Source organism: Salvelinus namaycush, chromosome 40, assembly GCF_016432855.1.
Source record: "Salvelinus namaycush isolate Seneca chromosome 40, SaNama_1.0, whole genome shotgun sequence".
NCBI lineage: Eukaryota > Metazoa > Chordata > Actinopteri > Salmoniformes > Salmonidae > Salvelinus > Salvelinus namaycush.
The window spans coordinates 8,219,940-8,242,157 of NC_052346.1; the positions used below are offsets into that span (position 1 = coordinate 8,219,940).

General features: G+C 42.7%; 1 protein-coding gene across 1 annotated transcript in view; it reads left to right on the forward strand.

The window, feature by feature from the left end:
• Positions 1-22,218, forward strand: part of LOC120033734 (lymphocyte antigen 75-like) — a 39,329-nt gene that overhangs the window by 5,320 nt on the left and 11,791 nt on the right. Inside the window, exons 3-27 of the mRNA XM_038980183.1 lie at positions 648-821; positions 1,717-1,878; positions 2,274-2,393; positions 3,185-3,325; positions 3,632-3,823; positions 5,810-5,964; positions 6,248-6,352; positions 6,561-6,649; positions 6,920-7,089; positions 7,270-7,469; positions 7,702-7,844; positions 11,458-11,536; positions 11,638-11,709; positions 12,055-12,178; positions 12,437-12,472; positions 12,637-12,806; positions 13,202-13,266; positions 13,472-13,548; positions 16,607-16,743; positions 17,245-17,350; positions 17,530-17,684; positions 19,617-19,746; positions 20,019-20,239; positions 20,537-20,699; positions 20,911-21,075. Coding sequence (XP_038836111.1) covers positions 648-821; positions 1,717-1,878; positions 2,274-2,393; positions 3,185-3,325; positions 3,632-3,823; positions 5,810-5,964; positions 6,248-6,352; positions 6,561-6,649; positions 6,920-7,089; positions 7,270-7,469; positions 7,702-7,844; positions 11,458-11,536; positions 11,638-11,709; positions 12,055-12,178; positions 12,437-12,472; positions 12,637-12,806; positions 13,202-13,266; positions 13,472-13,548; positions 16,607-16,743; positions 17,245-17,350; positions 17,530-17,684; positions 19,617-19,746; positions 20,019-20,239; positions 20,537-20,699; positions 20,911-21,075 — 3,351 coding nt within the window. The remainder of the gene's footprint in view (positions 1-647; positions 822-1,716; positions 1,879-2,273; positions 2,394-3,184; positions 3,326-3,631; positions 3,824-5,809; positions 5,965-6,247; positions 6,353-6,560; positions 6,650-6,919; positions 7,090-7,269; positions 7,470-7,701; positions 7,845-11,457; positions 11,537-11,637; positions 11,710-12,054; positions 12,179-12,436; positions 12,473-12,636; positions 12,807-13,201; positions 13,267-13,471; positions 13,549-16,606; positions 16,744-17,244; positions 17,351-17,529; positions 17,685-19,616; positions 19,747-20,018; positions 20,240-20,536; positions 20,700-20,910; positions 21,076-22,218) is intronic.

Below are 22,218 nucleotides of genomic sequence, written 5' to 3' on the forward strand. Positions count from 1 at the left end.
GTCAAACAGCAATTACCTAGCTATCTTCAGTCATCTTCCACCTCTGCATTGTTTTGAGAGAAAAGTTGCGTTGTTCACTGCAGCCTTCCCTCCCGCTCCGAGGCGCCCTAAAACATGTTCTCTACTACCGATCAACAGCCTGCCTCAGAGCTGTCCACATGGTTCTAAAGCTAGCCCGCTAATATTGCTAAACTGCATTTGCATTTTAATCCGCATTGGAATGATTTTAGTAGCCTCTTTTAAATTGTTGGTGTTGAACTAGGGTATGGTAGCTGCCATACCCAATTGACGCCCCCTGCTCATCACATTAAATACCCATTTTAAATCATTTCTATGGCACTTTATGCCACTTGTTTGCCAGTAGCCTTCTGCTAAATGATACAGTTTAACATGATCTAAACTCTGTCTCTCCATTGAAAGCAGCAGCATTTGTATTCAACGAATGTGTTCTGTGTACAGGTCCTACATTAAGGACCTGTACACAGACCCGTCCTACATACTAAATCCAGTTGAGTTGACAGTCAAACTGTGCAAGGTCATATCTTTAGATGTGTCCAGATTGAATACTAACTCCGATATTCCTAATAAACTCATTTGAAATGGGTGCCATGGGATTCATTCTAATAATTTTTCTCCTCGACCCATAGTTGTCCATACCACCAATGGGACGTCGACCGGGGAGCCCTGTGAGTTTCCCTTCCACTACAACGGCAGCTGGTACCACGAGTGCCTCCCCGACGACCAATCATCTGAACTATACTGGTGTTCCACAACCTCTGACTATGACGCTGACAAAAAGATGGGATATTGTCTAAAACATGGCAAGTTTTCTTCTTTTTATTATAGATATAAATTATGATTCTGGAATGAATCTACTACTAGTCTTCTTGTACCGTTTCCCTTCACATATAATGATTACTGGAACTAGTACTAATAGAGTACTTAAAGGAAAACTATCTTTACGTATTTGTTTCATTCGTCAGTTGTAACTTTCTGACAGCAGTCAAATTCAGTTGCCCGATTGCTGACATACAAAACATTTTGGGATTATATCAACAACGGGCTAATGAAACAAATACCAAAAGATCGTTTTTGGATGGGGTTTTCCTTTAAGTAGTCTACTTGTCTTGGTGGAGTTTCCCTTTAAGAGAAGGACGTAGAAAGATCTCTGCATCAAGATTGGGCTCAATTCTATTTCAGTTCCCCTCAGTTGAATTAAGGATGTGGAATTTGTCCATAGGAGTGCAAATAATTTTCCGTAGTTGACTGGAATTAAGATTGACTTGACCCCAACTCTGCTCTGAACCTAGTCTTTGGAGCCAGACGGCTTACTTCCACGATCTTTGAATGCTCCAGTCTAGCTAGGCAAGACTGCTCTGAACCCACAAAGTCCGTCGATCCTTCACTTTGGCATGTTTGGTGTGATATAAGTATTTTTTGACGGATTACATTTTCCAGTGTCTGACGATGTCAATCCTCTGTGAGGAACTTAGTTTAGAAATACATCTGTGGAGTTCAGACACTGTTTTTATTTGGCATATATTTAACGATAAGTTTTACTGGAATATGGAACGATACATTTGTCTGTTGGATGCTAGTTGAGAAATGCCGTAGCAAAACAAAGTGTTCAGCGGCACTGCTGGATACGCACACAACCCCCGACATACACACACATACTACCACAATGCTGAATCCCCTCTCTGATCTCTCTCACAGAGGAAGGCTGCAAGGCCCTGTTCAATGGCCCTGAGGGGGGGCCCTGTTATGAGTTTGTGTCCCAGGTCGCAGTGACATGGCAGGAAGCGCTGGACTCTTGTCGCAGCCAGGGAGCTGACCTGCTCAGCGTGTCTAGCTCAGAGGACCAAGCCTTCCCCATCTGTAAGACTGCCTTCCACTATAGTGACTGTCTATGGCCGCATTCATACAAAACAAACATCCCAAACCTGCATTACAGGAACAGTAACTTGAATCATGTAGTGCATGACCCACTTGGCACATAGTACTTACTTCGAAGTAATTGGGACTACAATACTTGGAAATACTTGGCCATTACCATCCATCATTATTACACTAGTATCATCACAGTTTATAAGACATAGGGAACCTATTTCACTTACTGTTAAGAGGGGGTAAAACATAGCTATTTTTTATTGACTAATTGCCGATATGATATATGCCCACAAGGGCAGTAAAAATGAAGATTCTGTCATCTACGTTGTAGCTAGATGTAGCTTGTCTAATCTGGTCTCGTCTCTGTTCTGTGTGGACTGAAGTGGACGTGGCCCATAACAGCAGGCCAGACAGGATGTGGATCGGCCTACACCAGCTGGACACGTCTCAGGGCTGGCAGTGGTCAGACGGCTCCCCCCTCAACAACGTGCGCTGGGACAACGGTGAGGACGCAACACATACAGACACACAGACACACTGCTTTAGCATGGTACTTTGTACAACTGTGGTACAGCTATGTAATAACCATAGTACAACTACGGTACATATATGGCTATAGCAATGTCACAACTAGGTTACAACTATTTATAGTACAACGATACAGCCATGGCAGAAGTACTGAATAGTACACGCATTGGTTGGTACAGGTATGTCACAGCCATACCACCCTACTGCCTGGCACCCATCTCATTCTCCATCCTGTGTCACAATGCCACCAGGGAAACAAAGAGGCCAGTGTTGTGTTGTGAGCAGGCAGGCAGGGTCATTGTGACTGGACACAGCACTGCACAGGGCCAGGCAGTGTGTGTGCTTGAGGATTGTCGTGAACGAGCTTGAATAACAAGTCAACTTGCCTGAATGGGCCTCTGTATATAACCATTAGCATGTGCCCTAGTCAAATTAGTGCACTGTATATGGGAATAGGCTGCCATTTGGGACTGGACTGCTCTGTCAGAGTGGTGATGACGTCACTGTCCTTACTCAGTGCCCTTTGACCTCTCTGGGTTGCGTTATTGTTCACCCTCAGTACCGAGGAGTTTACTACAAAGCAGGATCAATAAGCAAGCCTGCTAACTTTGATAAACAAACAGAAATAACTACTGATTTCCTGGTTCATTAGGAAAGCTTAACTAAGAGTGTGTGTGTGTGTGTGTGTGTGTGTGTGTGTGTGTGTGTGTGTGTGTGTGTGTGTGTGTGTGTGTGTGTGTGTGTGTGTGTGTGTGTGTGTGTGTAGCAATGCCACACACATCGATCCTAAGGGAGTCAGACTGTGGATTCTTGAATTCGAAAAACTACTACGAGAGTGAGATCTGCGATAAAAAACTTCCCTACATCTGTAAGAAAAACGTCAACGTCACCCAGTCGGTAGCAACAGGTAAGAGTCAACCAGTTTATCACATTAACAGGGAAGGTCTTACTCTTTTATCCTCCAACTAGATATACTGTATTTCTGTCCTCTGCCAAAGGGATTTATGTAGCGCTTTTCCAAGGTGCTGAAACACTACATTTTAAGGCCATCCTAGCTTTGCATCTCAACTCATGTATTGTCACACTGTTTTTTGTCTTTGGCGTGCTCTTCCAAGTGCTCAAATGTTTGATTTACCTGTCAGGCCATCCTAGCCTTTTAACTCACACAATATTATTTCTATCTATCTTTTCTTGATCTTGTTTTTCTCTGTAGAGCCTTTGGTGTATAAATCCACCATATGTGACGAGGGCTGGGCCCCTTGGAACATGTTCTGTTACAAGCTGGTGAAGGATGAACCAACGATGTTTGCTCAGGCCGAGAATTACTGTAAGACCATCGGAGGAGGCCTGGTCAGTCTACACAGCCTGGACATCATTGAGATGATCAGCACTCAATTCCATGCAGGTAAACTGCATGCTCAGAGAAACCAACCACAGTTGTCGTGTATGGCATTGTATTGCCCTGAGGCATGGCTAGAGGCTTCTAGTGCTAGGTATCAGTCATGATTCAAGGTAAGGCATTATAGTGCTTATTATTAGGCATCTAAAGCATTTTACAGTGGAATACTGTCAGATAACATCGGTTCGGTTGTGCTGTGTGGGGAAGACATGCCATTGGTCAGAGATACATAGTTGAAATGCTCTGTTATCTTCTGTGAGAGGCTTTGGCTTTTTTATGTACAGTTGAAGTCGGAAGTTTACATACACCTTAGCCAAATACATTTTTCACAGTTTTTCACAGTTCCTGACATTTTGTCCTAGTAAAAATTCCCTGTCTTAGGTCAGTTAGGATCACCACTTTATTTTAAGAATGTGAAATGTCAGAATAATAGTAGAGATAATTATTTATTTCAGCTTTTATTTCTTTCATCACATTCCAGTGGGTCAGAAGTTTACATACACTCAATTAGTATTTGGTAGCATTGCCTTTAAATTGTTTAACTTGGGTCAAATGTTTCGTGTAGCCTTCCACAAGCTTCCCACAAGAAGTTGGGTGAATTTTGGCCTATTCCTCCTGACAGAGCTGGTGTAACTGAGTCAGGTTTGTAGGGCTCCTTGCTCGCACACGCTTTTTCAGTTCTGCCCACACATTTTCTATAGGATTGAGGTCAGGACTTTGTGATGGCCACTCCAATACCTTGACTTTGTTGTCCTTAAGCCATTTTGCCACAACTTTGGAAGTATGCTTGGGGTCATTGTCCATTTGGAAGACCCATTTGCGACCAAGCTTTAACTTCTTGACTGATGTCTTGAGATGTTGCTTCAATATATCCACATAATTGTCCTGCCTCATGATGCCATCTATTTTGTGAAGTGCACCAGACCCTCCTGCAGCAAAGCACCCCCACAACATGATGCTGCCACCCCCGTACTTCACGGTTGGGATGGTGTTCTTCGGCTTGCAAGCCTCCCCCTTTTTCCTCCAAACCTAACGATGGTCACTATGGCCAAGCAGTTCTATTTTTGTTTCATCAGACCAGAGGACATTTGTACGATCTTTGTCCCCATGTGCAGTTGCAAACCGTAGTCTGGCTTTTTTATTGCGGTTTTGGAGCAGTGGCTTCTTCCTTGCTGAGCGGCCTTTCAGGTTATGTCGATATAGGACTCGTTATACTGTAGATATAGATACTTTTGTACCTGTTTCCTCCAGCATCTTCACAAGGTCCTTTGCTGTTGTTCTGGGATTGATTTGCACTTTTCGCACCAAAGTTCGTTCATCTCTAGGAGACAGAACACATCTCCTTCCTGAGCCATACGAGGGCTGCGTGGTCCCATGGTGTTTATACTTGCGTGCTATTGTTTGTACAGATGAACGTGGTACCTTCAGGCGTTTGGAAATTGCTCCCAAGGATGAGCCAGACTTGTGGAGGTCTACCATTTTTGTTTCTGAGGTCTTGGCTGATTTCTTTTGATTTTCCCATGATGTCAAGCAAAGAGGCACTGAGTTTGAAGGTAGGCCTTAAAATACATCCACAGGTACACCTCCAATTGACTCAAATGATGTCAATTAGCCTATCAGAAGCTTCTAAAGCCATGACATTATTTTCTGGAATTTTCTAAGCTGTTTAAATGCACAGTCAACTTAGTGTATGTAAACTTCTGACCCAATGGAATTGTGATACAGTGAATTACAAGTTAAATAATCTGTCTGTAAACAATTGTTGGAAAAATGACTTGTGTCATGCACAAAGTACTCCTAACCGACTTGCCAAAACTATAGTTTGTTAACAATAAATTTGTGGAGTGGTTGAAAAACCTGTTTTAATGACTCCAACCTAAATGTATGTAAACTTCCGACTTCAACTATATGTTCGATCATCAGAATCAATCAATGATCAAGCTGCTGTACAGTAGTTAAAGGGAGTGTTATGTTGTGGTGGCCTCCTGTCAGATGTTGTGTTGGACGTGTGGATCGGTCTGATGGGGGCGGGGAACCCAGCCATCCTTAACTGGGCTGATGAGACACCAGTCTCCTTCACCTACTGGGACAGAAATCATCCTATCCAACCCTCAGGAGAGTCTGGCTGCGTCTCCTACTCTGGAGAGGTGTGTGTTTCGTGTTTGTGGGTGTGTGTGTGTGTGTGTGATAATTGGCGAAATGGTTTAGCCTACAACAGATCTTGCTTGGCTACTTATGGATATGTTTTAACAGTATCATGCTTTAACAGGCTAACAATTTGCTAAGAAATAGACAGCAGGTCCTATTGCTCACTTAATAGCATCAACATGACATTGTACTCATAGCAGACCTTAGATTTTGGGCATTTATAGGAAGTCTATGTACGGTATGTCTAGATCCATGCCTTTATCTTCTTTTTCTGTTGTCCAGTCTCATGGCTGGAGGGTTAGGAGCTGTGACCAGAAGCTGCCTTTCATGTGTCAGAAGAAAGGAGAGGTGAATGAGTCTTCTACGACAGGATGCCCTCCTGAAGGGGTAAGCATTGTTCCCTAGCCCCAACCTCCTCTTCCCAGGACACGCTGTACCTTGTCGAGCTCTTTTGATTGATTTCATTTGTTTAATTTATTCATTTTGTTTTCGTTTCTGAGGACAAGCAACAAATGGCATCTAGCTCTAGACGAACAGTTCAATTATTATTTATTTAGTTTATTCGTTTGGTTTACATCTCTTCCCCTTCCTGAAGGACTGGAGGAGACATGGGAACTCGTGCTACAAAGTGGACTCTAAAGAAGTGTCGTTCAAGGACAGGTGTGACCTCACCATAAACAACAGGTACAGCCATTCCTTGTTATCTCTTTCATTCTTCCTTTTAACTCTTTCTTTTCCAGTCACTGTAAAGTCAACGCTGTGTTTCTGAGAAATTGCCTTGGAAGGGTGCCAAAACCCAACAGCATTCCACATTAACTCTCAACACTCAATATGGTCTCGCTAATTGTCTTGTTCCCTCTTGCACAGGTGTAAGGTCAAAAGTAGTGCACTACATAGGGAATAGGGTGCCATTTGGGACGCAGGCTCAATCGTTCTTCAATGTGTTCTCCACAGGTTCGAGCAGGCCTTCATCAATAGACTCCTTGTGGAAGAGATCAACGTAAAGAGCCAGTATTTCTGGACTGGCCTCCAGGACATAAAGACTACAGGGGAGTACCAGTGGGTCGCTCAGGATGGCTCGGGAACCAATGTCGCATACACCAACTGGGGCTGGTTTGAACCAGGTTAGTCCAGACTGTGAAGTATTCTGTATTTGTGTTTAAGGGTGTAACCCTGTTGGGGTTTCAGTGATGCGAGATGGAGAGAAACGCTTGATGGGTGTGCGTGAGTTACGTGTGTGTCTGTGTGTGTTACATATGTGTGTATGCGAGTTACTTACATGTGTGTCTGTGTGTGTGTTTCAGCCCTAGCAGGGGGCTGTGCAGTGATGTCCACAGCCAAGCCTCTGGGTAAATGGGTGGTGAAGAACTGCACTATGTTTAAAGCTGGCTCCATCTGTAAGAGAGACATTGCCGCTCCACAACCCCTAGTCCCTGAGCCCGACCCTAACCTCCCCTGTCCTGATGGATGGACATCCAGGCCTGGCATTTCCTACTGCTACAAGGTGTGTGTAGGCCTGTGTGTGTCCTTGAAATGAATTGACGCAGATCCAGTTTACTTCACTCAGCAGCATGTGTCCCCTCGCTGCGCCTTAGTGACCTTGTTGGTTTAAGTTACTGTGTCGTTGCACCTTGAGGTCTCATGGCGACCCAATTGCAGTATGTTAGTGTGTTATAACAACATTACCGTAGGGTGTTGGTGTGTTAGTATTGGTAACCGTGGCAATGCTGTGCCAGGTGTTCCACGAGGAGAGGCTGAGTCGTAAGCGCTCCTGGGAGGAGGCAGAGAGGTTCTGTGAGGCCCTGGGGGCCCATCTACCCAGCTTCAACCACCCACAGGAGATGGGAGCCCTGAACTATGTCATGAGAGACTCCATCAGGTAGGGGCCCTTGCACCCACACACACACACGCTGCACACACCACTCACGCATATACTCACGCGCACGCACACACAGTGATAACACGCACACACAGTGATAACACACACACACAGTGATAACACGCACACACAGTGATAACACACACACACAGTGATAACACACACACACAGCCACAGTAGTCAGACTGGTCTAGTCACCTCAACTAAACAATGTGAATTATGTAGGCATGTTCATAACCACATTCCAACAACAGCAACTTAATGCCAGGTTTTATACAGTACACACATACACAAAACACTGCATTCTCTCTCATAGGTCAGAGCTTACACACGGCTCTAGTTCCCACCACTGTAACGGACACCAACAAATCAAATCAAATCGAAGTTTATTTGTCACGTGCGCTGAATACAACAGTTGTAGACCTTACAGTGAAATGCTTACTTACAGACTCTAACCAACAGTGCAAAAAAGGTATTAGGTGAACAATAGGTAAGTAGAGAAATAAATCAACATTAAAAAGACGCTGAAAAATAACAGTATAGCGAGGCTATATACAGTAGAGAGGCTATATACAGTAGAGAGGCTATATACAGTAGAGAGGCTATATACAGTAGAGAGGCTATATACAGTAGAGAGGCTATATACAGTAGCGAGGCTATATACAGTAGAGAGGCTATATACAGTAGCGAGGCTATATACAGTAGAGAGGCTATATACAGTAGAGAGGCTATATACAGTAGCGAGGCTATATACAGTAGAGAGGCTATATACAGTAGAGAGGCTATATACAGTAGAGAGGCTATATACAGTAGAGAGGCTATATACAGTAGAGAGGCTATATACAGTAGAGAGGCTACATACAGTAGAGAGGCTACATACAGTAGAGAGGCTATATACAGTAGAGAGGCTATATACAGTAGAGAGGCTATATACAGTAGAGAGGCTATATACAGTAGAGAGGCTATATACAGTAGAGAGGCTATATACAGTAGAGAGGCTATATACAGTAGAGAGGCTATATACAGTAGAGAGGCTATATACAGTAGAGAGGCTATATACAGTAGCGGGGCTATATACAGTAGAGAGGCTATATACAGTAGAGAGGCTATATACAGTAGAGAGGCTATATACAGTAGAGAGGCTATATACAGTAGAGAGGCTATATACAGTAGAGAGGCTATATACAGTAGAGAGGCTATATACAGTAGAGAGGCTATATACAGTAGAGAGGCTATATACAGTAGAGAGGCTATATACAGTAGAGAGGCTATATACAGTATAGCGAGGCTATATACAGTAGAGAGGCTATATACAGTAGAGAGGCTATATACAGTAGAGAGGCTATATACAGTAGAGAGGCTATATACAGTAGAGAGGCTATATACAGTATAGCGAGGCTATAACAGTAGCGAGGCTATATACAGTAGAGAGGCTATATACAGTAGAGAGGCTATATACAGTAGAGAGGCTATATACAGTAGAGAGGCTATATACAGTAGAGAGGCTATATACAGTATAGCGAGGCTATATACAGTAGAGAGGCTATATACAGTAGAGAGGCTATATACAGTAGAGAGGCTATATACAGTATAGCGAGGCTATAACAGTAGCGAGGCTATATACAGTAGAGAGGCTATATACAGTAGAGAGGCTATATACAGTAGAGAGGCTATATACAGTAGAGAGGCTATATACAGTAGAGAGGCTATATACAGTAGAGAGGCTATATACAGTAGAGAGGCTATATACAGTAGAGAGGCTATATACAGTAGAGAGGCTATATACAGTATAGCGAGGCTATATACAGTAGAGAGGCTATATACAGTAGAGAGGCTATATACAGTAGAGAGGCTATATACAGTATAGCGAGGCTATAACAGTAGCGAGGCTATATACAGTAGAGAGGCTATATACAGTAGAGAGGCTATATACAGTAGAGAGGCTATATACAGTAGAGAGGCTATATACAGTATAGCGAGGCTATAACAGTAGCGAGGCTATATACAGTAGAGAGGCTATATACAGTAGAGAGGCTATATACAGTAGAGAGGCTATATACAGTAGAGAGGCTATATACAGTAGAGAGGCTATATACAGTAGAGAGGCTATATACAGTAGAGAGGCTATATACAGTAGCGAGGCTATATACAGTAGCGAGGCTATATACAGTAGAGAGGCTATATACAGTAGAGAGGCTATATACAGTAGCGAGGCTATATACAGTAGCGAGGCTATATACAGTAGCGAGGCTATATACAGTAGCGAGGCTATATACAGTAGAGAGGCTATATACAGTAGAGAGGCTATATACAGTAGCGAGGCTATATACAGTAGAGAGGCTATATACAGTAGCGAGGCTATATACAGTAGCGGGGCTATAACAGTAGCGAGGCTATATACAGTAGCGAGGCTATATACAGTAGCGAGGCTATATACAGTAGCGGGGCTATATACAGTAGCGAGGCTATATACAGTAGCGAGGCTATATACAGTAGCGAGGCTATATACAGTAGCGGGGCTATAACAGTAGCGAGGCTAACAAGTCGGGCTGATTGAGGTAGTATGTACGTATAGATATGGTTAAAGTGACTATGCATATATGATTAACAGAGAGTAGCAGTAGCGTAAAAGAGGGGTTGGCGGGTGGTGGGTTGCAGGACACAATGCAGATAGCCCGGTTAGTCAATGTGCGGGGGCACTGGTTGGTCGTGCCAATTGAGGTAGTATGTACATGAATGTATAGTTAAAGTGACTATGCATATATGATAAACAGAGAATAGCATCAGAGTAAAAGAGGGGTTGGGGGGAACACAATGCAAATAGTCCAGGTAGCCATTTGATTACCTGTTCAGGAGTCTTATGGCTTGGGGATAAAAACTGTTGAGAAGCCTTTTTGTCCTAGACTTGGCACTCCGGTACCGCTTGCCATGCGGTAGTAGAGAGAACCGTCTATGACTGGGTTGGCTGGGGTCTTTGACAATTTTTAGGGCCTTCCTCTGACACCGCCCGGTGTAGAGGTCCTGGATGGCAGGCAGCTTAGCCCCAGTGATGTACTGGGCCGTACGCACTACCCTCTGTAGTGCCTTGCGGTCGGAGGCCGAGCAATTGCCGTACCAGGCTGTGATGCAACCAGTCAGGATGCTCTCGATGTTGCAGCTGGAGAACCTTTTGAGGATCTGAGGATCCATGCCAAATCTTTTTAGTTTCCTAAGGGGGAATAGGCTTTGTCGTGCCCTCTTCACGACTGTCTTGGTGTGTTTGGACCATTCTAGTTTGTTGGTGATGTGGACACCAAGGAACTTGAAACTCTCAAACTGTTTCACAACACCCACCACAGTTACCACACACATCTGTGTTTTGAAATTCACATGGTCTCATCATCTTTATGCTAATGTAAGCTGTTTCCTGTCAATAGTAACCAGTATGGTTCACACAAGGAAGCTGTCCTGCAATGCTCTGCAGGGGGAAGGTTCAATCACTAGCAACAATATACTTAAGACACTGAAAGATTGTTTAAACACTGCCTTTTGAGCCCCAAAAAATATAATAAACAACAATAAAAAAGTGAGAATGATATGTTTGTTAACAGTGTTTGTGTCCTTTCTGTCCCAGTGATGACCGGTTCTTCTGGGTGGGGCTGAACAGGAGAAACCCAGCTGCTGGTTCCTGGGAGTGGAGCGACAACAGGCCTGTGAGTAGAGGAAAACACATTGTACCTCTGTGTGTAACTCCCGTAGAGAGACTATAATAAGTAACCATTCTGATAATATACATGTCGTGATTCATCCGAAGGTGTCAATGGCTATTTTCCCCCAAGAGTTCCACGAGGATGATGAGTACAACCGGGCCTGCACAGCCTTTAAGGTGGGTAGGTGCAGATGCTGGAATACAGCCTCAACACTGCATAACAGCTGCTGGTGGGTGGTTATGGCAGATGTCACTACTTAAACCCGTCAGCTTCTTCCTACATCACATGCTCCATTTCGAGCTCCCGCTCACTACCTGTGAAGTGGCTACATCTCTTGCCCTGTCATTACAATCTGTCAGGCGTTATCATCAGGGCCAGGAGTTGTACTATCTAAAAGGCACTCCCCCCAGGGTACAGAAACATTTTGGCGATAAATACCTGTCTACAGTTGTAATGTCATATCTCATGTCGATGTTGAAATACCAGTATGCATTATGGCTTGTCGTCTCTCTCTTTGACAGACACTGAAAGGAACCTTTAGGAGTTTTTTTGTCTTCCTGATGCATGAATTCCCTCCTCTGCCGTTCTACGCCACCCCATTCCACTGTGACGCCAGGCTGGAGTGGGTCTGCCAGATCCCCCGCGGTAACTATACACACACACAGGCCGTGTGATTGTGAACGTGTCCTAGCTCCTCCTTAGTTTCAACTCAAAAGTGTCTCTTGTGTAGTGTCTGCTTGTCCCACGTTGAACCCTTTGGCCAACATAAACAGTCCTCTGTCCATTTTTACAAGAAACCCAATTTAGGAATCAGAGTTTGGGGAAATGTTTGGTGACCTTTACACTTTCAATTTTGCATTCTCATAGTTGAAAATAACTGTTTGTTTGTTCATTCTGAAATAGGAAAAACTCCCGAGAACCCAGTGTGGTACAATCCTGGTAAGTGGTGTTGACATGTAGGTTTGGTAATATCTCTTGACTTTTTCTGGTGAAATTATACACCAATGTATGTTGAGTCATCAGTTATGACGTATGAACTGAGGTTTTTTATATATTGAGTACTAAAAATAGGATTTGAGAATAATAATATTGATCTGTTGCAGGTGGGCACCATGAGACTTCCATATTCATTGACGGTAATGAGTTCTGGTTTGTGACGGAACCAAAGCTGCCATACGAGGAGGCTAGTTTGTACTGCAACAACAACGGCAGCAGGCTGGCAGTACCACAGAGCTCCAACGCAGTCAGACAGATCCATAATAATCTGCCACAGGTACAGAATAGTGCAATTACAGTACCGTGGTGAACAAACCATACACCATAACTTTTTGCCAGACTTACTGTACGGTATAAACCTAGTTAGTGTAAGAAACAGTTTAAAGCCGGAATCCATAATGGTGTGAAAGAAGTTCCTTCCAACAGCGAACAGTGGCGCTGTTTCCTCTCATGCCGATTTCAGCTTTAAGGCTAGTGTATCAACCCCGACTGTAATGGATATAGAGCAGGAACGGAGAGGAAGAAGGTGGCCGCTGAACTCTCCTAATAAAAGGAAGTCAACGTTGATCAAAAGAGAGAGAGTGCACTGTGTGTGTGTGAGAGCAGCAGGGAGTGGCTTTGTTTTGTTCTTGTGCGTTTATTTATTCATTGACTTGTGACCTGATTGGGCAGATGCCAGCAGGGAAGCAGAGCTGGTGGGTGGATGTAAGAGACACTGGACACTACTTCCCCATGAGGTGAGTCACACAGTCACGCAGTCACGTGGCAGGTCACACCTCACCAACCAACAACGACCCTCTGACACGGTCACGCAGCAACACGCCTTCTAAAACACTGCCTCCTAACCGTGTCTTGTGATCAAAATTCAAGTCAAATATAAGTGATGTTATTGTGTGTGTTGGTTAGAATAAGAGTGAATGACGTTCTACTCCTGTCCTCTAGGTTATCCCATATGCACTACTACCATGCTGTGTTCCTGGGCAGGTGTACAACCATCAGTGACAAGAACATCTTCCCAGGTGAATGAAAACGTAACTACAGTACAAAGAGTAGTTGAAATCAAGTTGTTTCCTTTAGATCATGTAGAAAGGATTATAATGTAGGCTGTTGGTTACTATGACACTTCCCACTGGGCACACTGGTTGATTCAACGTTGTTCAACGTCATTTGTCAACGTATTATGACGTGGAATCAAAGTGGATAATACATTGGATTTGAAAAAAGTAATCAACCAGTACGGTTTTCATCTGACTTCAAACAGTGTTGTAAACATTGAAATTAGGGGAAAACTTAAATAAATGTGCTTAACCTGACTAACAGGTTGTTACATCAATCTAATTTCAAAACATGCTAACCTCTCACCATTACAATAACAGGGGAGGTTCGCATTTTCTCGGGGGGGCATGATACTTGTGCATCTAACTTTTTCACTCATCATTATTCACGATTCATTTAGGATTATCCGTAATCATGGTAGCAACCACATTAATGTAGAAGTGTTTGGAAACATATTATATTCTTATTTACAGTACAAGTGACTCCAAAATGACGCAATATAATATTTACCATACATTTTGTTGGGCACAAAATAATCTGACACAAATCCAAAACAAACAGGAAATGCATCCAACCAATCTGTAGAGTCACAAGCTTGATGTAGTCATTGCATGCAATACTTCACTACCAAATACTTCACTTTTTACTACTCTAATACACATAAGTGAATTTGTCTCAATACTTTGGTCCCCTAAAATGGGGGGGGGGGACTATGTACTATGTGCTGTAATTTCTAAACGGTTTACCCGATATGGATGGAAATACCCTCAAATTAAAGCTGACAGTCTGCACTTTAACCTCATACTGTAGTATTTGTATCATTTCAAATCCAAAGTGCTGGAGTACAGAGCCAAAACAACAAAAAATGTGTCACTGTCCCAATACTCTTGGAGCTGACTGTATGTTATTCATTATATACGATAGGCCCTATATATACTATCCCAGTAGAGGATCTCCTTCAAATGTTGATATTTGGTTGCGTTCTCAATTCATTATCCAGTTTGTCTACAAATTCATTATTGATATGTTGGATTCACGTCTCCATCTCAACCAAAAATCTAACTTAAGGAATAGCAGTAAATCAAACTTCAAATAATTAACTTGTAGATTTAATTTGAAATCAACCAACCATCCTTCATATACAAGAAAATATCAAAAGGTAAAAGTCATGAATATCATGAATTTGGCATAGTATTTATAGAGCTAATAGTAACTACTTCAAAATGTCTCAATGTGTTGTGTTTCCAAAGCTAAGCAGGGTACTTAGAGGTAGGCATCTGGACTGTAGACTTGTTTGGGCTCCCGAGTGGCGCAGTGGTCTAAGACACTGCATCTCCATGCAAGAGGCTGTGTCACATCTGGCCGTGATTGGAAGTCCCATAGGGCGGTGCACAATTGGCCCAGTTTCGTTTGGCTGGGGTAGGACGTCATTGTAAATAAGAATTTGTTCTTAACTGATTTGCCTAGTTAAATAAACATTACCCCACATATTCCAGTAGGAGTCACTGTTCAGGCAGAAATCATTGGAGTGTAGCTTCACATTTTATTTCAATATCTTTTTATTTAGCTTGACGTTGGTTCAAACAAACAACATTGAAACAAGGTCAAATAAAATTTGTCTAATTAAATCTAAAATTCGACAATTTCAACCACCCAATATACTGTATATTGAATATATGATTAAAACATATTTTGTACGTTTCTATGTGGAATTTAACTAAATTGCAATGTATACATAGTTCTGATGATTATGTCAATTAGATTGATGAAACAACCTGTTAGTCAGGTTAAATACATTTATTTATACCGAACAAAAATATGCAACATGCAACAATTTTAAATATTTGACTGAGTTACACTTCATATTGAAATCAGTCCATTTAAATAAATTCTTTAGGCCCTAATCTATGGATTTCACATGTTTGAGAATACAAATATGCATCTGTTGGTCACATATACCTTAAAAAAAAGTCAGTACTGGTGTGACCACCATTTGCCTCATGCAGCGCGACATCTCCTTCGCATAGAGTTGATCAGGCTGTTGCATGTGGCCTGTTGCATGTGGCCTGTGGAATGTTGTCCAACTCCTCTTCAATGGGTGTGCAAAGTTGCTGGATATTGTCGGGAACTGGAACACGCTGTTGTACACGTCGATCCAGAGCATCCCAAACATGCTCAATGGGTGATTTGTCTGGTGAGTATGCAGGCCATGGAAGAACTGGGGCATTATAAGCTTCCAGGAATTGTGTTCAGATCCTTGCGACATGGGGTAGTGCATTATCATGCTGAAACGAGGTGATGGCAGCGGATGATGAATGGCACGACAATGGGCCTCAGGATCTCGTCACCGTATCTCTTTGCGTTCAAATTGCTATGATAAAATGCAATTGTGTTCATTGTCCATAAACCCACACCACCATGGGGCACTCTGTACACAACTCTGACATCAGCAAACCGCTCGCCCACACAACGCCACACACGTGGTCTGTGGTTGTGAGGCCGGTTGGACATACTTCCAAATTCTATAAAACGACATTGGAGGCTATGGTAGAGAAATTAACATTACATTCTCTGGCAACAGCTCTAGTGGACATACTTGCCATCAGCATGCCAATTGCACACCCCCTTAAAAGTTGAGACATCTGTGGCATTGTGTTGTGTGATAAAACTGCACATTTTAGAGTGTCTTTTTATTGTCCCCAGCACAAGGTGCACCTGTGTAATAATCATGCTGTTTAATTAGTTTCTTGAAAGGCCTCACCTGTCAGGTGGATTGATTACCTTGGCAAAGTCAAAATGCTCACTAACAGGGATGTAAACAAATTTGTGCATAACATTTTAGAGAAATAAGCTTTTTGTGCGTATGGAACATTTCTGGGATCTTTTATTTCAGCTCATGAAACATGGAACACAACACTTTACATGAAACAATGTTTATTCAACCAATGTGTGCCCAGTGGGTTGTTACCTTCCGGTCACACACACACACACACTCACTCACACACACTCCTGCCCCTCCAGAGTACGAGTACAGCTGTGAGCTGCAGCTGCCATTCGTGTGTGAGAGACACAACACCACGGCTATAGAGACCCACCCTGGAGAGCCTCACCCCAATGGTCTGCCCTGTGAGAGCGACTATTTACACTTCAGGGACAAGGTCAGTCTGTCGTACACACACACATACACTGGAGGCTTGTGTCACTGGACGGTCATACAGTAACGGCTGAAATGGAATGAATGGAGCGGTATAAAACACATGGAAACCAGTTGTGATACTGTTTAATTTGTTCCATTCCAGCCATGACAATGAGTCCGTCCTCTGATCTAGTCTACATACAGGTACATTCTGTGTAAGCAAGAATGGGTGTGTTAAATGGCCAATATACCACGACTAAGGGATGTTCTTAGGCACGACACAACGCGGAGTGCCTGGATACAGCCCTTAGCTGGGGTATATTGGCCATATACCACCAACCCCGTGGTACCTTATTGCTATTATAAACTGGTTACCAATGTAATTAGAGCAGTAAAAATACATGTTTTGTCATACCCGTGGTTTACGGTCTGATATACCACGGCTGTCAGCCAATCAGCATTCAGGGCTTAAACCACCCAGTTTCTAATAATTGTTATTGAATGTTGTCGTTGCCTTTTCCAGTGCTACGTGGTGATCAAGCCTCTGTACCTGACTTTTCAACACGCCAACGAGCAGTGTCAGTCGATGAAAGGAACTCTACTCACTATCACAGACCAAGTTGAACAGGGTGAGTAGTAAACCTTCTAGTGGATCTCTTTTACCTATCTGTCTTTTTATTCATCATGTTTGTCAATAGACAACCTTCCATTCTCCTAGACATGAGATGACCAATGATTGATGTCCCTTCAATGTCATTCTTAACCAGCTGTTGTTGACTAGTTGCGCCTATCTGTTTGTTGTGGTCAGACTTTGTGACCTCGCTGTTGCCGGCGCAGCCCCAGAAGACGTGGATTGGCCTGAAGCTCAAACAGCAGGACCCAGAGTGGGTGGATGATTCCCCGGTCTCCTACCTCAACTTTAACCCCCTGCTTCACGGCCTACTCAGGCCCATGCTCGTCAACGTGAGTTCCCACTCACTTCACTTCTCAATTCTATCCAGCGTGGCCACAGGGATCAATGAGCTATGAGTTGAGTTATAACTTAGAATTCAATCAAACCCCAGGTAGCATGTACAGTAAGCATACCTCTTTTAACATTCAACTGAAATCATAGAATAGTTTTACTGTAAAAATACCAGGTATACTCCCCTCATAGGCAGTTGGTCAGAATCAGGGGTGAAAGTAAGCTAGAATAGTGGGGTACCCCATACCGGTAAAACATGAGCCTATCACAATAATTAAAACAAATTTTAAGAAAACTGTAGGCTATTACACTATTTATCATTGCCGCATGTGTGAATAGACTTGAAAACTTGTGGAATATGCTCCAAAATGCAGTGTAGTTCGAGGATAACACTGTCATTTTGCCAAGGCAGAGGTGAGTGGCTGAGACCGCAGAAGTGTAAGCATCAATTCAGGTTACAAGACTTGTGCAGGCCTAATGGATGACAATAACAGAATGTCATTCATAACACTTTGTGGTGTTTTGTAAGTGGTCTCTTTGCATTTATCAAATGGCACCGTATGGATGCCAGAATATAACTAACTCAATAGTCGGAATAGTAACTGAAGTCTGGAAAAGGACAGTAGGCCTCACATGTAGCCTATTATGATATTAACTCCAGTACAATTAAGCTTTCCTCGCAGTAAAATGATAGACCAAATGTTAATTTTGTCTCAGGACCAGGAGTGGAGAAATATGATTTATTTCAGCATTTTGAGAGACTGAGAAACCTGTTGGGTGGCCTAAAGGTGCAATTTCTTTCAGTGGCATAAAAGCTGACAGTAATTCATTTTCAACCACATAAAATATGCATCCAAGATGAACTTAAATACTATCAGAAACATGTTGGATCGTTTTCACAGCTTTTCATTTCCTAGAAACGGGTCAAACTGATGTCATTTGGAGATCTCCTTGGTCGCTAAACGTCCACGTGAGAAAAGCAAAAATCAAAAGAGAAAACTTTACTGATGTCAACTAGATTGTTGATGACGCTTTGATCATTGATCATTCTATCAAGTAAGGACAAGAGAAGCTGTCTACAAAATGTCGGAAATTATAAGCAGAAAAATATCTGCATGAGGCTTAAATGTTCTAAACATTGTTTTGCTTCCACCGTCCCTTAGTAACGTGTGCAAGTAAACTGAAGTAATTATTTGAAAATCAGTTGAAAACATGACTGGTTGTGTTTATGCCACATTAAAAGGTAGGCTAATATATTTTAAAAGTTAAGATGACAAAGCTTTACTATTAGGCCCATAGAGATCCTATTAAATGAATAGGGATTCTATATGTAATTCCATGATTAGGCCCATAGAGATCCTATTAAATGAATAGGGATTCTATATGTAATTCCATGATTAGGCCCATAGAGATCCTATTAAATGAATAGGGATTCTATATGTAATTCCATGATTAGGCCCATAGAGATCCTATTAAATGAATAGGGATTCTATATGTAATTCCATGATTAGGCCCATAGAGATCCTATTAAATGAATAGGGATTCTATATGTAATTCCATGATTAGGCCCATAGAGATCCTATTAAACGAATAGGGATTCTATATGTAATTCCATGATTAGGCCCATAGAGATCCTATTAAATGAATAGGGATTCTATATGTAATTCCATGATTAGGCCCATAAAACAAAAGTAAGCACGTTCACCAATAGGTCTCCATTCCGGGAAGAAATACAATGTACTTTAACCACTGGTAAGAGTGTGTGCAGGAAGTCTTTTTAAACAAATGATGGAACTACATAAACATTATTATGATAGACTATACTAAATACCAGTCTCTAAAAAACATGTTCCACATCTTTCAAAGTTCAAGGTCATCATGACCTATAACTAAATCTCTGTGTCCCTGTTGTTGTTTGTGTCTGTCTGCAGCTTCTTGACCCAGAGAGCATGGAGCTGTGTGTCTTCGTGTTCAACGACCCCAGCTCTGCCATGATGGGCTCCTGGGACTACACCTCCTGCTCTGACCAGCAATATGTGTCCATCTGCCAGCACTACGCAGGTACACCACCGCTACCTAGCAGCAGAGGGCACCAAACACAACCAAATATCTGTGCTTATCTTGTCTGTGTTGGTGAAAGAATGGATGACGTGTGGACTCTACAGTCAGAAGGCTTGTGATAGAACGACTCTTGATATTAAGTGTATGAAGTAGACTGATATTATTGATAGTTGTTACTTGATATTGCTACTGTTTTGCGGAGTGGAAATTGAGCATATCGAATAGGGTTTGAACCCTCGTCTGACCCCTTTAAATCCCTCTCATGTTCTCAGACAAGCCAGAGGAGCCCCAGTTCCAGTTGGAGCCGTTCCAGGTCAACAACCACACCTTTAAGCTGGTTCAGAAGAACATGACGTGGTACGAGGCTCTGGCGGAGTGCAGGAACCAGAACATGGACCTGGCTAGCGTAGCCGACACCCTGCAGCAGTCGGTGCTCACCGTGCACGTCACCCGCGCACGCAGCCCCATGTGGATCGGCCTCTTCAGCGAAGACGTAAGTGGCCATAGCTCTTCACCCTAACCCGTTGGTGTTTGCAGATCTAAAAGAAAAGGGATGGGTTTAAGGTAATATGGCAAAGCAAACAACCGGTAGCCCATTGGGAGGATAGGTTGAGCCATCACCATCTAGAATAGGCCACACCCATCCTGTTCCTTCAGTTCTGCAATCACTGAATGATAGTGGCTGATTTCATAATGCCGATTTCACATTCTACAGTGCAGTTCAGTTTGTTCTTAATTGACTTGCCTGGTTAAATAAATAAGGAACTCACTCAGCATTTTGTATTGTCAGGATGGTGTCCACTACCTCTGGACAGACCACAGTCACACTGTGTTTAGTCGGTGGTCCTCAGAGCCCACCGTTGGACGTTGTGTCTTTCTGGACACGGACGGCTTCTGGAAGGCTAAGGAGTGTATGGAACAGTTGGCAGGGGCTATCTGCCATGTTCCACACGGTAAGACAGCAATACGGTGGCTCAGTTGGTAAGAGCTGGGGTCTTGTAATGTAATGGTCATGCCAAAAGTGTAAGCACTTTGGATGCAATTGTCTGTTAAGTGGCATAATTAAAACAAGACAGGATGAAAATCAACCATGCACTCTCCTCAGACAGCAACTGAGTATTTTGGATTTTTTATTTTATTAATGAACACTTTCAATGTTTCCAGAAGAGACTAACACCACCCCTGAGGACAGGGCTGTGAAATGTCCTCACAAGAGCAGGGGGCCAAACTGGATCCCCTTCAAGAACAACTGCTACACCTTCCAACTGGCATCGTCCAGATGGGAAGAGTTTGACAAGGGCCAGATACTTCAGACGTGCAAGAAACTGGGTAAGGAGCAAGGACACCGTTTGGCACAGACATCAGTCAGAAACCATTTGTACTGTGAAGACCTCCATAAACAAGATACATATTAGAAACATGTCTTATAGTCTCAATTAGAAATGCGAAAAAGAGGGAGCGCTGCTTTGGCATCAAATATAAAGGACGAAGAGAGATGCTCATTGGAGAATGGGGTTTAATTTATAGCGACCAAATTAAGTTGCAGCGGTGTAAAAACATCATACTTCCAAAAATTCAAAGCATTCTCTCTTGTGGAAAAGTTAAAAATCCTTTATTTTAGCAAAAAAAATTGAACTCACCAACGTGTATTGCTCAGCGGCCTTCTTCAGGGTTCACAGGTGCATAGTAGTGACAGGTGAAATGAATGACCAGAAAATAAACAAATACATGTAAATCAATCAAATATAACTATAGGCCAATACAATGTTTCACACAAATAAACAACTCAAGATTAATAAAAAAGATATATATATATAATAATTACAGAAGTACAATAACAAAAAAGGAGCTAAATCTATTTCATTGTTCAACCCTGAAAGACAGTAGCTTTGAGTGTGTGTATCCAGAAAGTTTCCCTTTGTAAAGACACTGAAGCCTGTAATCCCCCATCTGGTTGATGGAGACCACCTCTATGTGTAACGCTCGTCGTAGTGATGAGAAGAGGACCAATGCGCAGCGTGGTAAGTGTCCATATTCAATTTATTAACTGAACACTAAGAAACAAAATAACAACGTGAAATACAGACACAGGAAACAACCACCCACCAAACACAAAGGAAAACAGGCTACCTAAATATGGCTCCCAATCAGAGACCACGACTGACACCTGCCTCTGAGAACCATACTAGGCCAAACACATAGAAAAAGACAACCTAGACATACAACATAGAATGCCCACCCACATCACACCCTGACCAAACAAAACATAGAAACATACAAAGCAATCTATGGTCAGGGCGTGACACTATGGCCATGGCTTTAAGCAAGTCCAGGCTACCATGGCCTACTTGTTGGTAATGCACGGTCGTGGGATAATTGTCATTCACTGTTTTGATGGCACATTTATGTTCTCCCAGTCTGTCTTTTAGTGTCCTTTTTGTGCAACCAATATAAAAACGACCACATGGGCAC